Source organism: Rhinopithecus roxellana, chromosome 4, assembly GCF_007565055.1.
Source record: "Rhinopithecus roxellana isolate Shanxi Qingling chromosome 4, ASM756505v1, whole genome shotgun sequence".
Taxonomy (NCBI): Eukaryota; Metazoa; Chordata; class Mammalia; order Primates; family Cercopithecidae; genus Rhinopithecus; species Rhinopithecus roxellana.
Genome location: NC_044552.1, coordinates 23,176,081 through 23,190,742, shown reverse-complemented (window position 1 = coordinate 23,190,742; position 14,662 = coordinate 23,176,081). Strand labels below are relative to the sequence as shown.

The 14,662-nt window shown below is 47.4% G+C and overlaps 1 protein-coding gene across 5 annotated transcripts in view; it reads right to left on the bottom strand.

Moving 5' to 3' along the window:
- The window catches only part of LOC104668434 (HLA class I histocompatibility antigen, A-30 alpha chain), a 329,434-nt gene extending 321,297 nt beyond the window's left edge, over nt 1–8,137 (bottom strand). For 2 of the 5 annotated variants that reach the window (XM_030928091.1, XM_030928090.1), the window contains exons 1-4: nt 7,885–7,972; nt 7,486–7,755; nt 6,967–7,242; nt 6,100–6,375 (exon numbers count right to left, since the gene is read on the bottom strand). In XM_030928091.1, coding sequence (XP_030783951.1) covers nt 6,100–6,375; nt 6,967–7,242; nt 7,486–7,755; nt 7,885–7,957 — 895 coding nt within the window. In that variant the 5' untranslated portion in view covers nt 7,958–7,972. Of the gene's footprint in view, nt 1–4,615; nt 5,045–5,105; nt 5,261–5,402; nt 5,436–5,880; nt 5,998–6,099; nt 6,376–6,966; nt 7,243–7,485 lie in introns of those variants that run through there. The other 3 variants (XM_030928094.1, XM_030928092.1, XM_030928093.1) reach the window with 3 other exon arrangements.
- Between the last annotated feature and the right edge of the window lie 6,525 nt (nt 8,138–14,662).

Sequence of the window (14,662 nt, the reverse complement as noted above, 5' to 3'; positions counted from 1 at the left end):
GCCTGCTGTGGGGTCAAAGGGGACTGCTGATCAGCATTCCAGGGATTGTCTTCCCCTCCTTTCCCTGGGAGACAATCCTTTAATTGTCCCAGAGTGCAGGGCAGGGCCCTCAGTCACTCTCTGGTATAAGATATGAAACTCAGGAGGACTCTTCTTCCTCAGGACAAGTGGGAGAGGGATATTTTAACGCTGGTCCGATTTTCCTTCCCTTCTTTTGGAAGATGGCTCGGGGAGATCTGCAGGAGATCAGGGAGACGCCCCATGGCCGCTGGTACCCTGCGCACTGCAGCATCTCCTTCCCATTCTTAAGGCCGTTTGCTGAGTCACTCTGTCCCACCTTCCCTGCAGGTAGGTTTTGAGGGCCTCTGCGTGTTCCTCCGCCAGAGCATCTGAGCCGCCTTGTCCGCTGCGTTCCTAGAGCGCAGTTCCTGGTTTAGGACGAGGTAACTGGCGCCAGTGTAGGGTATGTTCATCCCCGCGGAGGAGGCTCCAGTCTGGGTCCAGGTCGCAGCTGTGTATCCATTGGAGGGTGTGAGACCCTATCCCCGCGATCACTGCCACTGAGCCCCGCCTCTACCCCAACCAACCCCCGGGGATTTGGACCTTAAGTGAAAATAGAATCTGGTATAGACGCCTGGGGTTCTTATCAGGTTGAGGGTCTCCGCGGGTCCCGCAGCCTCGGGGTGGGTCTCCGATTTTGCTACAGTGTGTAGCCCAATATTGGTAAACCCTGAGTGATCACGAATCTAATTTGTAAAAGAGGTGATTTTTGAGCCCTTTACATAAAAATGTGTCTAACCGCATTGCAATTAGACTCACGAAGTTTTACTTTCCCAGACTATGTATCTGTGACTCTGGTCTGTTGTATTATTACATTATCTTTATTTCATAGCCCTGAGTTTGTGTGTGCAAGTCCAGGACATTGCAACACAAAGCACAATGTGTTACCGTACCTTGCAACCAGGAGCCTGGACAGAATTTAATCACCTCAAAATTGCAAGTGCTCAATGCACCCAAAGTGCCCTTCACCAGTGCTCATGCACTGCCTTTATTTATTATTTATTTAGTTATTTTTAGGCAGGGTGTCACTCTGTTACCCTGGCTGGAGTGCAGTGGTGCACTCATGACTCACTGAAGCCTCGACCTCCTGGGATCATGCGACCAATGCTCCTCGCTCAGCCTCCCAAGTAACTGGCACCACAGGCTTGTGCCACCACTCCTGGCTAATTTTTCTAAAAAAAATATTTGCGGGGACGAGGTCTCCCTATGTTGCTATGATTGGTCTTAAACTTCTGGGCTCAAGCTATCCTCAGCCTCCCACAATGCTATTATTACAGGCACTGAGCCACAGTGGCTGATCCATGCACCTGCCTATTTGTATGAATTATTCACATCTAAGCTATGTGCATATTTTATTGGGACACTTGGTATTCTTTTTTAACCTGTTTAACTTAGGGAGGCAATTAGTTAAACAGGCATCGAATAGGTGCCTATCCCTGTGAGGATGAACCCCTGGCCCTTCAGGGTAGATGGGGTTCAAGCTATTCAACTTGTCACTTAGGGGCTAGTGAGTTACCTAAAGAAATAGTGCCCTATGGGGCTGATCATTGGTCTGTAATGCTTACAATCAGAGTATTCAGAGGAAGCAGCAGCTGGATGGTCCTTGGTAGTGGGGAGTCGATGCTTCTGGACCCACTTGTAGCCTCATTCCTGCCACTGTGGTTATCCACTTATCAGTCCTTCCTGTCAGACCTGGGCTGATCCAGTGATGCCAGCTGGCTAATTTCAATTTGTCTGCAATTTGTGTGGTTATTCAGGGCCATGTCAGGGCTGGGTGTTTTCTGTGGGTGTTAACATGGAATTGAGGCTCAACCCACATGGACCATTTTCATCTCATGATAGATGCCGCTGGGTCTGTCCCATCTATGATTCTGTGGGTCACATAAAAGCCAATACACACAGGCACTTGGAATCACGTCATTGCTTCGTGTCCCATGATCAGGAATTCTATCTTATCAGGGCCAGGAACATGTTAAAAGTTGCTTCTAACAGGGAGCATGTTTCTCTGCTGTGGATTCCATGGCCTTACTCCAGATCCCAGGCCCTCCATTCTGACTCCCACTGATGCTTGGTTCAGCTCCATCCTGCATCTTTCCCCACATCGCCACCTCCAGCACCAGGGGTCTGAGGGATGGTGACTGACTGCACCACAGCCTGGGTCTGCTGCAGTGTCCTTTCCTGTCCGGGTCCCACTCAAAACTGGCCTCCTCGTATATCACCCAGAGTGTGGGCCAAAGCAATGTACTTAGATGTGGAATGTGGCATTGCCAGAACCCAGCGAGGCTCACCAGGCAGTATACGTCCTTCCTTCTGGTGAGGATGTAATATGCAAGTGTGTCTTTTACTTTGGAGGGGAGAGCCCTGCATGCCCCTAACCACTGGACCCATAAACCTTCACTGCAGTGGCCACTCTTGAAGCTCTGTAAGGTTTATCTTCACCTTCTGTAGTGCATGCTTTGCCAAGGAATTCAGCTGTACTTTCCTCCTCTTGCTCATCCATCCCTATTTATGTAATATTGCCAATGAAATGAGCAGATTTAGTATTCTGTGAGATATTTGATTTGTCCAGGTCTCTTAAGGCGATATTTATAGAAGGTTGAGTAGTTAAGGTAGCCCTGAGGCAAGCTATCAATAAATGCATTATAAATCCCATGTGAATGTGAATCATTCCATATAGATTTTCTAAATGAAATGGGAGGGAATGCACTCACCAAATCTACAGCTGCTTGCCATGTGACTGAGGCCTTATTAATCTCCTCAAGCAGTGATATCCAGCCAGCATGGCAGCTGCAATCAGGACTCCTACTTGGTCAAGTCTGGAGAAATTCCATTCACTCTCTATGAGGCTTCTTCAGGGACAGATTGCTGAATTATATGGAGATAACAGGCAATCCCAACGCCACCACCCATCCTTCAGCTCTCTAATGGCAGTGCTACCCCTACAATACCTGCAGTACCCTCCACAAGACCCATCCCTGGGGCACAATATTGCTTCTGGCTTGGCTGGGATGAGGGAAGTTTTAGAGGATTCCCTTTGGGCTTCAGTACAATGACAGTCCTTACTTTCCAGACTAGGGACGCAGTGTGGGGGTGACCAAAGTTGCCAGTGCACTGAAAGCCAATTATGCATGTGGAGAATGGGGAGATAACCAGGACTGGGTTTATGGACCCAGTGGTCCCACTGTGGGCCATAGTGTGTCCAGGTTTATTTCCTGGCCTCCTTAAGCCCCACTGTGGATTCTGAATCTGAAGCTTGGCTGAAGTCTAGGAATTGAGACTGGGATCATGACTTTGTATTTGGTCAAACACCCTCGGCCTCCTGCCCCTCAATTCCTTGCATTCTCATCACAGATATGAAGCCGTGCCCTCGCTGGCTGCCCATCTGATCTGACCCTGGGACACCACTTTTTATTAACCTTCCCCACAACTCCTTGAGGGCCGAGCCCCCTTGGCTGCTATTCTGGGCTCTCACAGTAACCTGTGCCCTCTATCTTTTGCAGGTCACTGCAAAGGAGGGTTCCTAAAGCATTCACTCCTAATCCTGAGGGAGGCGGGTGCACTCATTCCAGGATTCAGGTCTGCCACAGAGAAGCAAAAGTTCCTCACATTCAGAACTGTCCTGGGCCACATTCAGCTCACGAGCCGTGGGCTTGGACAAGCTTGCATCTAGAATGTATGCACCACAACAGCCAGAAATTTTTCTGTTTTTACTTTAATGATGCTTTCTAAATGCAAAAGCAGTCATATCCCTAGCAGACAACAAATGTCAGTGGAATGAATGATCACTGCAGAGCACTTCCCTATTCTAAAGCCAATATTTTTATTAATGTAGCCTCAGGGTAAATGCTGTTTTGTGGCAGCTAAAGAACAACATCATTTCATGTGGACATCGATGCCGCCAGTGCTTTTCTCACCAGGGCTGCTTGTGCGTCCTCCCTTCCTCCCTCCCTCCTCCCACACCAACCCTCCTGCACACTGCAGCACGCAGCCATATTTTTCTCTTCAGGAACAATAACCCTAGCCTTATGGGTACATTTTTCCAACCACATATGAATCTAAATTAGATTCTGCTTTATACATCCATGAGTTTGGATTGGAGCCAGCGCTAGGATTACTACAACTCAGGGCAGGAAGATGAGTAGGACAGTAGAAGAGGAGCTCCAACAGAAAGTTACCTATGACAAGAAGCTAGGGGACCCATCCTCTCTGCAAATCTCAGAATCCGGTTCCTTTAAAAAGATTGAAGACAAGATGGAAAATACAATCCAGGAAAGAGCCCTAGGAGGAGGGCAAGATCTGAACAGGTCTGAAAATTTGTCTCTTGATACCACAAGGAGATTTGTATGCAGGGACCACCCTAGGTGACATCCAACTCCCTGGGATCCCAGGTCTTGGGGGGACAAGGTTCTACTGAAGGGCCAAAAGGACAATAAAGGAGCAAAGATGACTCAGCCAAGCAGTGACTACATAAAGTCCATTGTGGCCGGAACACAAACTGGGCACAGCCCCATCTACTCTCCTCCCCGCAACAAATCCGCGTAAGAAACACATGGACTCTGGAAGGTTCTCAGGTCTTCCATTTATTTTGTCTCTCAAATTTTAGGAATCTTCTCCTTTAATTAACTCATCAACCTCTCATGGCAATAATTTGAAAAAGTAAATTTATGCTCAGGTTCTAATTTTAATAGGGAAGGAAGAAGTTACAGCTCAGTGCACCATGAAGTTGAGACAGCGATAGAGACATCCCAACTCAACCTCTCTGGAACAGGAAAGATAAATGGGGAGGAAACACAGGTCAGCGTGGGGAAGAGGGTCATGGTGGACACTGGGGTGGGGTGTTCTCCCCACCTCCTCACATTATGCCTGCAGGAACACAGACACATTCAGGTGCCTTTGCAGAAAGAAAGTCGGGGTTCTTCAAGTCACAAAGAGAAGGCGTGAACAAATCTTGCCTCTCAGTCCCACACAAGGCAGCTGTCTCACACTATAGAAAAAATATTCATGAACAAATTCATATCCGTCACAGTGAGGAGTGACACTTTAAACAGCCCATCACATGCTCAATGCATCCAAGTCAAAGAAATCCCATAGCACAGCTGCGTCCACTGTTCCCCCCAACACCCCACACACATCAGGCCCCCCAGGGTCTCACCTTTACAAGCCGTGAGAGACACATCAGAGCCCTGGGCACTGTCACTGCCTGGAGTAGAACAAAAACAGGACCTGGTCAGATCCCTCTGGAGATGTGGCTAGAGGAGGAACTGTGGGCTGGGTGAACTCCACCATGGGCTCCCAACCACAATATCCCAAGGATCTCAGGGATCAGCCTCCTTCATACTTACTTGCAGCCTGAGAGTAGCTCCCTCCTTTTCTATCTGTGGGAAGAAAATGTTCTGTGAGATATCAGAAAGGAGCCAGGGTCATAAGGTCCTGGAGGAATCTTCTAGTCTTGGACCCCAGAGAAGTTTCCAGAAATGTGTGATTGCAGACCCAGGGCGAGATCAGGAAACATGAAGAAAGCAGGTGTGGGTCCTGGACCAAGTGCTCTCCTGAGGTCTGTCCTCAGCAGGGACCTTCCCTTGTGACTTGTGACTGCTGGGATCAGGTCCCATCACCACCGTAATCTAGGTGATATATCTGTCCTTCATTTTAACAGGTGCTTTACAAAAGAGTAGGTGCTGACACACAGGGCCCAGGCTGGGTCGGCCCATGAGTGTGGATGGTGCTTCCCAGTAACCGGGCAGGGTACACTTCTACCTGGGGCTTGAAACTCTCAGTAAGACAAGAAATCTCAGACCCCACTCCTCACCCCTTCCTCACCTGAGCTCTTCCTCCTCCATATCACAGCAGCAATCACAGCTCCAGTGACCACAATTCCAAGCAGAACCACACCAGCAATGATGCCCACGATGGGGATGCTGGACTGGGAAGATGGCTCTGGGAAAAGAGGGGAAGGTGAGGGGTCCTGACCCTCCTAAAGGTCTCTAGAGAGGCTCCGGCTTTCCCTAAGAGACATGACACCCCCATCTCCCTCTTTACCCCATCTCAGGGTGAGGGGCTCACGCAGACCCTCATGCTGCACATGACAGGTGTATCTCTGCTCCTTTCCAGAAGGCACCACTACAGCCGCCCACTTCTGGAAGGTTCCATCCCCTGTAGGCCTGGTCTCCACGAGCTCCGTGTCCTGAGTTTGGTCCTCTCCATCCCGCTGCCAGGTCAGTGTGATCTCCGCAGGATAGAAGCCTAGGGCCCAGCACCTCAGGGTGGTCTCATGGTCAGAGATGGGGTGGTGGGTCACATGTGTCTTGGGGGGGTCTGATGGGAAGAGTCAGAAAATTCAGGCATTTTGCATCTGTCATGGGACACTCCACCAGCACGCATGTGGCCATCTTGAGAATGGACAGGACACATGGGGTGGGGAAGGGAGCCCAGAATCCAGACACCATCCTGGACACAGGCACCTGGGATAATCTCCTATTCCATGGAAAATTCTATTCCCTAAGGAGGGAACAGTGACTTCTGGTCCTGACCTGAGTGGAGGCTGAGGGACTCAGCGGAGCTGGACTCAGACCCCTACATACATTGAGTGTGAAGTAGAGAACAGGGCCTGAGAGGAAAAGTCACGGGGCCCAAGGCTGCTGCCGGTGTCAGAGGGAACCTCTGATCAGTATTCGAGGGATTGTCTTCCAGTCATTCCCTCAGAGATTTTATCCTTAACTGTGTCAGAGAGCAGGGTGGAAGCACAGAACCACTCTCTGGTACAGGATCTGGAAACCCAGGAGGATTCCCTCAGTACCAGAGGGAGGGCGATGTTCTAGTGTTGGTCCCATTTGTCTCCCCTCCTTGTGGGAGGCCAGCCCCGGAGATCTACAGGCGATCAGGGAGGCGCCCCGTGGCCCCTGGTACCTGCGCGCTGCAGCGTCTCCTTCCCGTTCTCCAGGTATCTGCGGAGCCACTCCACGCACTCGCCCTCCAGGTAGGCTCTGTACCGCTCCGCCCAACCTTCCGTCTCCCACTTCCGCTGGGTGTTCTGAGCCGCCATGTCCGCGGCCGTCCAGGAGCGCAGGTCCTCGTTCAGGGCGATGTAATCCCTGCCGTCGTAGGCGTGCTGGTCATACCCGCGGAGGAGGCGTCCGTCGGGCCCCAGGTCGCAGCCGTACATGTTCTGGATGGTGTGAGACCCTGGCCCCGTCCCCGCGGTCAGTCCAGTCCCCCGAGCCCCGCCCCGCCCCGCCCAACCCGCGGGGATTTTGGCTTCAACTGAAAATGAAACCGGGTAAAGGCGCCTGGGGCTCTCCCGGGTCAAGGGTCTCGGGGTCTCGCGGCTTCGGGGTGTATCTGGGACCCGGAGACTCGGGGCCACCCGGGCCGTCGGTGGGGGATGGGGAGGGGTCGTGACCTGCGCCCCGGGCCGGGGTCACTCACCGGCCTCGCTCTGGTTGTAGTAGCGGCGCAGGTTCCGCAGGTTCACTGGGGCATTCTGTGTCTCGGCCTTCATGATCCGTGTGCTCCGGTCCCAATACTCCGGCCCCTCCTGCTCCACCCACGGCGCCCGCGGCTCCATCCTCTGGCTCGCGGCGTCGCTGTCGAACCGCACGAACTGCGTGTCGTCCACGTAGGCCACGGAGATGAAGCGGGGCTCCCCGCGGCCGGGCCGGGACATGTAGGTGTAGAAATACCTCATGGAGTGGGAGCCTGGGGGCGAGGAGAGGCTGAGACCCGCCCGACCCTCCTCCCCGCGCGGCTCCCCGGGTCCTGCGCCCCCGCCGGGCGGGCCCCCCCTCCTCCCCGCAGAGGCCATTTCCTTCCCGACCCCGCACTCACCTGCCCGGGTCTGGGTCAGGGCCAGGGCCCCTGAGAGCACCAGGAGGAGGGTTCTGGGCGCCATAACCGCCATCCTCGGCGTCTGGGGTAGAATCTGAGTCCTGGTGGGTGAGTGGAGACTTTAGAACTGGGACTGCGGCGACACTGATTGGCGTCTCTAGAAACCCGACACCCAATGGGAGTGAGAACGGGGTTCGCGTCGTGAGTATCCAGGAAGAAGGACACGACGCAGGTTGTGAGAAGAAGAGAAACTGCGGAGATGGGGAATCCCCAACGCTGGGACTCCCCAATCCATACACCGCCTTCGGGACCTGAGACCCTGAGAGCCACACCTGGGGCCCTGAGACTTCGCCCTGACCCCGCTCCTCCTGTGCCAACCGCTGTCTCAATGTCTCCCTGAGTCTTGGCCCAGGAGCTGTCTGAGAAACCAGGGAGAACCCCTGGGCATGGGCCCCGTTCCTCTCCCTTCACTTTTCATCCCGGAATCTCCCTCCCTGAACTGGACTCACTGCCTCCCACTCCTTACCTGTCCCCCTGGACTCTTCTAGGAGAAAACTCACCCCACGGAGCTTGGTGCCAGAGACTGAGCTTGCTCTGGGAATGAAGGTATAGAGACCGTGTTTGTTTGTGTGTTTTTTTTTTCTTTTTAAATCTGGAAAATTTGCACCTGAGTGCATGAGACAGAATAGAGATCAGTTTGTTGTTTATTAAATACATTGAGTAATCTTGGTAATCCCCGAATGATCAGGAATCTAATCGGTAAAAAATGTGACTTTGACCCCTTGATTTATAAATGTGTCCAAAAGGGTTACAACAGGACTCACAAAGCTCTTAAATTTCACTTTCGCAAACAATGTATCTGTGACTCCTGCTTGTTGTATTTTAAATTTACCATCATTCCATAGCTCTGAATTTCTGTGTGAGTCCAGGATATCTCCTCAATACAAAGTAGCACACTGTGTTACTATATGTTGCAACCAGGAGCCAGTTCAGACTATTCACCTCACAGTTGCAACTGTTCAATGCAGTCACAGTGCCCCTCACCAGTGCTCAGGCGCTGCCTGTTTTTAGGAAGTATCCACTCCTACGTGTTGTGTATATTTTATAGGAACACTTAGTATTTTTAAAACCCGATTAACATAAAAACAATTAGTTTTTAGGCAGACCCACATAAGATATTAAAGGCCAACTGCCAAGGACACCCTGCTAGGCTCTGTAGATGGATATATTAAAATCCATAAAACGTGTATTGAAACCTAAGAATTCTGCTGCTTTCGAATTATTTCATCTGCTCTTTTTTCTCACCACCTGCTTCTCCAGCCCTTCCCTCAGTCCCTCTCATCCTTCAGGCCCTCCTCTCTCCATAGTCCCCACCACACTGTCACTCGTGAATTGTGACACTAGCACTGTCCCATGACCTGCTACGTGACTGTTCTCTCCACAGTGGTCCTGCTCCTGTGAGTCACAGTGTGTCATTTCTCCACCTAAAACACTCCAGTGGCTCCATCTCGGTCTTGTGAAGCTTCTAGAATGTCAGGCACATGAGCATATGAAGGGATACCTGGTTCTTCGTAGGGAGTAAATTCATTTTTGTTGACTTAATGAATGAAATATGAGTGTATTAAATTGCATCACAGATAATTATAAATTGTAAAACACTGAAAAAGTTCAGAAAGATTTTATGTAACTAGTGTGCATGTCAATTCATCAGTTCATTCATGCACTACCACGCCTGGTGAAACAACACCCATTTATCTGCTTCTAGTTCCTTGGTCAGAAATCTGGGCAAGATGTGGATAGAATGTCTGTTCTGGGCTTCCAAAAGCTGTTTTCATTTTGAATCCTCGTTCAGGCTTATACAGAGGTGGCAGAATGCAGTTTCTGGCAGTTGTAAGACTGAGGTCCCTGTTCCTTGCTGGCTGTCAATGTAGAGAACAGAAAGGGCTGCGCTCAATTCCTGGTGCTCATCAGTGTTGTTCTTTCCTACACAGCCCTTTCATTTTCTTTCCTTCCTTCTTTTCTTTTCTGCTGTCTCTCTCTCTCTCTCTCTCTTTCTTTCTTTCTTTTCTTTTTTGAGACAGAGTCTCGCTCTGTCACCCAGGCTAGAGTGCAGTGGTGTTATCTAAGCTCACCACAAGCTCCATCTCCCAGGTTCTCGCCATTCTCCTGTCTCAGCCTCCCGAGTAGCTGGGACTATGGGCGCCTACCACTATGCTGGGCTAATTTGTTTTTTTTTTTTTCTTTCTTTCTTTTTTTTTTATTTTTAGAAGAGGCAGAGGTTTCACCTGTGTTAGCCGAAGATGGTCTCGATCTCCTGACCTCATGATCACCCACCTTGGCCTCCCAAAGTGCTGTGATTACAGGTGTCAGCCACCACTGCTTGTCTCACAGACCTTTCATTTTCAAACCCCATGTTGGAGGAAACCCCTCATTGCTGAGTGCCTCTCACACTGTGGATCTCTATGCTCAGAAATAATCCAGTCCTTTCAAGGGCTCACCTGATTAGGACAGTGCAAACAGGATAAACCCAGCTTAAAGTCAACTAATTGAGGCCCTTAATTATGTCTGCTAAATCCTCTTCATAGCAGCACCTACATTAGAGTTGGTTGAATAACTAGGGGAACGTGAATGACCAGGAGCTTGTTGTTGAGGCCATGATAGAATCTGTCTAGCAAGAGTTGAATCTTCCTTTTGTGTTTAATTGGGACATACTTGGAAATTGAAGTTCAAGTAAAGTGATCATTGTGAATGGTCATAAAATACATCCTTTTCAGCCATGGAAATTCTCCTTACCTTTTAAAACTAAGTTACATGTTTAATATCTTAGAATTAATTTAAGCCAGGTGTGGTGGCTCGCGCCTGCAATCCTACGACTGTGGAAGGCAGAGGAAGGCAGATTTCTTGACTCTAGAAGTTCAAGATAAGCCTGGGCAACATGGTGAAACCCCCATCTCTACAAAAAATTAGAAAATTAGCCAGGCATGGTAGTTCATGCCTGTAGTCCCAGCTACTTAGGAGGCTGAGATCACAGGGTCCTTGACCCCAGGAGGTCCACACTGCAGTGCATGGTGATCATGCCACTGCACTCCAGCCTGGGTAACAGAATGAGACCCTGTCTCAAAAATAATAATGATGATGATAAATTTAGAGCAAATGCAATTTAACATGTAATAATACATCCTCTTTTGTGAAAATGTATTAGTTATTTACAATTGCATAACAAATTATGTAAAACTTAGCTCAAAACAGCAGATATTCCTCATGTCCCACAGTTTCCAATGGTTAGAAATCCAGGAAAGATTTTCCTGAGTGCTTCTGGCTCAGGGCCTCTCACAAGGTTGCAGTCCAGTTGTCAGCCAAGGGCTGCGCCATTTGAGGGCTTCACTGGGGCTGAGGATTCACAAGAAACATGGATCAGTCACATGGCTGTTGAAAAAGGCCTAGTTCCTTGTTGTCTGTTCCCAGAAGGCCTCAGTTCTCAGTCACATGCACCTTCCTGCAGGGCTGCTTATGGCACAGCAGCTGGCTTCCCCCAGAGCTCATGATCCCAGAGATAGACAGAGAGAATGTGGAAGGCACAGTAAGTTTTATGTTCTACACCCAGAGTCACAAACTGTTATGTCAGCATTACTCTATCAGTTAGAAGTTGTATTAGTCTGTTCTCACACTGCTATAAAGAAATACCTGAGATTGGGTAATTTATAAAGGAAAGGGGTTTAATTGACTCACAGTTCTGCATGTCTGAGGAGCCTGCCCCGAGGAAACTTACAGTCGTGGCAGAAGTGGAAGCGAACACGTCCTTCTTCACATGGTGGCAGGAGACAGAAATGCAGAATGAAGCAGGAAAACACCCCTTATAAAACCATCAGATCTCAGGAGGATTCCCTCAGTATCATGAGAACAGCATGGGAGCACCGTCCCCATGATCCAATGACCTCCCATGAGGTCCCTCCCCCAATACACAGGGATTACAATTCGAATGACAATTCAAGATGAGATTTGGGTGCGGAACACAGAGCCAGGCCATATCAGAGGTGCATCATTAAGTCCAAGCCACACTCAAGAGAGGGAATTAAGCTGCGTCTCTGGAAGGGAACAGTATCAAAGGATTTGAATATATGTTAAAAGCAAAATTATAATGATTGTTTCAGGTTTTTGAAAATCAAAGCCTTCTTTTATCTAATTGTTTTTAATTAACTCTTTAAGGTTGTCTTTTAATTTTATTTTAAGTTCCAGGGTACATGTGCAGGATGTGCAGGTTTGTTACATAGGTAAACATGTGCCATGGTGGTTTGCTGCACCTATCAACTCATCACCTAGGTATTAACCCTGGCATGCATTAGCTATTTTGCTAATGATCCCCCCCACCCTCCCCCAACCTGCCCCAGTGTGTGTTGTTCCTCTCCCTGTGTCCATGTGTTCTCATTGCTCAGTTCCCAATTATAAATGAGAACATATGGTGTTTGGTTTTCTGTTCCTGTTAGTTTACTGAGGATAACGGCTTCCAGCTTCATCCTTATCCCTGCAAAGGACTTGATCGAATTCATTTTTATGGCTGAATAATATTCATGGTGTATATGTACCATATTTTCTTCATCCCATCCATCACTGATGGACATTTGGGTTGATTCCATGTCTTTGCTATTGTGAATAGTGCTGCAATGAATGTAAACATGCATATATCTTTATAACAGAATGATTTATATTCCTTTGGGTATATACCCTGTAATGGGATTGCTGGGTCAAATGGTATTTCTGGTTCTGCATCTTTGAGGAATCACCACACTGTCTTCCACAATGGATTAATCGATTTACTTTTCCACCAACAGTACAAAAGCATTCCTATTTCTCCTGCAACCTCGCCAGCATCTATTCTTTCTTGACTTTTTAATAATTGCTATTCTGAGTGGCATGAGATGGCATCTCATTTGTGGTTTTTATTTGCATTTCTGTAATTATCGGTGATGTTGACCTTCTTTTCATGTTTTTGTTGGCCACGTGTACGTCTTCCTTTGAGAAGTGTCTGTTCATATCCTTTGTCCACTTTTTAATGAAGTTGTTTTTTCATGTAAATTTGCTTAAGTTCTTTGTAGATTCTAAATGTTAGACCTTGATCAGATGGATAGATTGCACAAATTTTCTCCCATTCGTAGGATGTCTGTTTGCTCTGATGATAGATTGTTTTGCTGTGCAGAAGCTCTTTTGTTTAATTAGATCCTATTTATCAATTTTTGCTTTTGTGGCAGATGATTTTGGCTATTTCATCATAAAATCTTTGCCCATGCCTGTGTCCTGAATGGTATTGCCTAGATTTTCTTCCAGGGTTTTTCTAGTTTGGAGTTTTACATTTAACTCTTTAATCCATCTTGAGTTAACTTTTTTGTAAAGTGTAAGGAAGGGGTCCAGTTTCAATTTTCTGCATATGGCTAGACAGTTCTCCCAGCACGATTTATTAAATAGGGAATCCTTTCCCCATTGCTTGTTTTTGTCAGGTTTGTTGAAGATCAAATGGTTGTAGATGTGCGGCCTCTTTTCTGAGTTCTCTATTCTGTTCCATTGGTCTATGTGCCTGTTTTTGTACCAGTATCATGCTGTTTTGGTTACTGCAGCCTTGTAGTATAGTTTTAAGTCAGGTAGCTTGATGCCTCCAGCTTTTTCTTTTTGCTTAGGATTCCCCTGGCTATACGAGCTCTTTTTGGATCCATATAAATTTTAAAATAGTCTTTTTCTAATTCCAAAGTAAGTTTCCCTTTTTAAATTCATGATTAAAAGTTTGAGATATCACAGAGCCTTTAGTGCTGAGGGGAAAACAGTTCGAGAAAGAGAAAGGAGATACAACAGTATCTCTGAGTTTTTCTTGCCAGTACCTTTAATAACAATGTTCTCCTCAATGGGTTACCACAGTTGAGAACATAAAGTAACTAGATGAAATAGTTCCAAGACTTCAGTCCTGTAGAATGAATGCCTTGAAAATAAGTCTTTGCTTTGTCTAAGATGTCTCAAATTTAGTGGAAATATGCCCCAAACACCAATTTTCTTATTGAAATGTCATCTTCACTAACCATTTGCCTAGCACTTAAAAAAAAATAACTCTGCTCTATGGAGTAGCTGTTCTTTTGTTTCTTTACTTCTCTAATAAACTTACTTTCACTTAGAAAAAAATTTCCTAATCAAATTGCTTTTCATTTACAGAAATGTGAATCTCATACTTCAGTCAACACACCTAGCTTAACATGATGCTAATATCTTTGGTTTCACGCCATAGCCTGAAATGGTTAGCTCGAATTGAGAAACAAGTTTTTTTTTTTTTCCCAAAAACTGGCTATTCGGTGGGCATTCTATAATAAACTTAACATCTTTCGTTGTGGTATTCAATGAGGATGTGATAGAAGTGATTTGAACACCACTATGATTCTATATAGCACTCTATTATGTACTTCTGAAATTTTTCTTTTCTTTCTAGCAGTCCTATTCTGTTTTCCATTCATATTTGCTATTCTGTCACTGGGTATTCCTTCCTACTCTTTTCTTGCTTCATTTGTTTTGATCAATGATGTGCATTTCCAATTCTGTAAAAGTTTAATTCAGTTTCATGTGTGGTAAAATGTAACATCAAATCCTTTACAAGGACAGAATTACCTTGCACAGCATGATTGAACATTGTATAATTGAAAATCTGGAGAGATGCCAGTGAGCCAAGGATCAGATGGCCTATTTGTAGCCAAGGCCATTTTCATGGCATCCTGTTCCTCTGTCACATGGCTCCTTACAGTTCTCT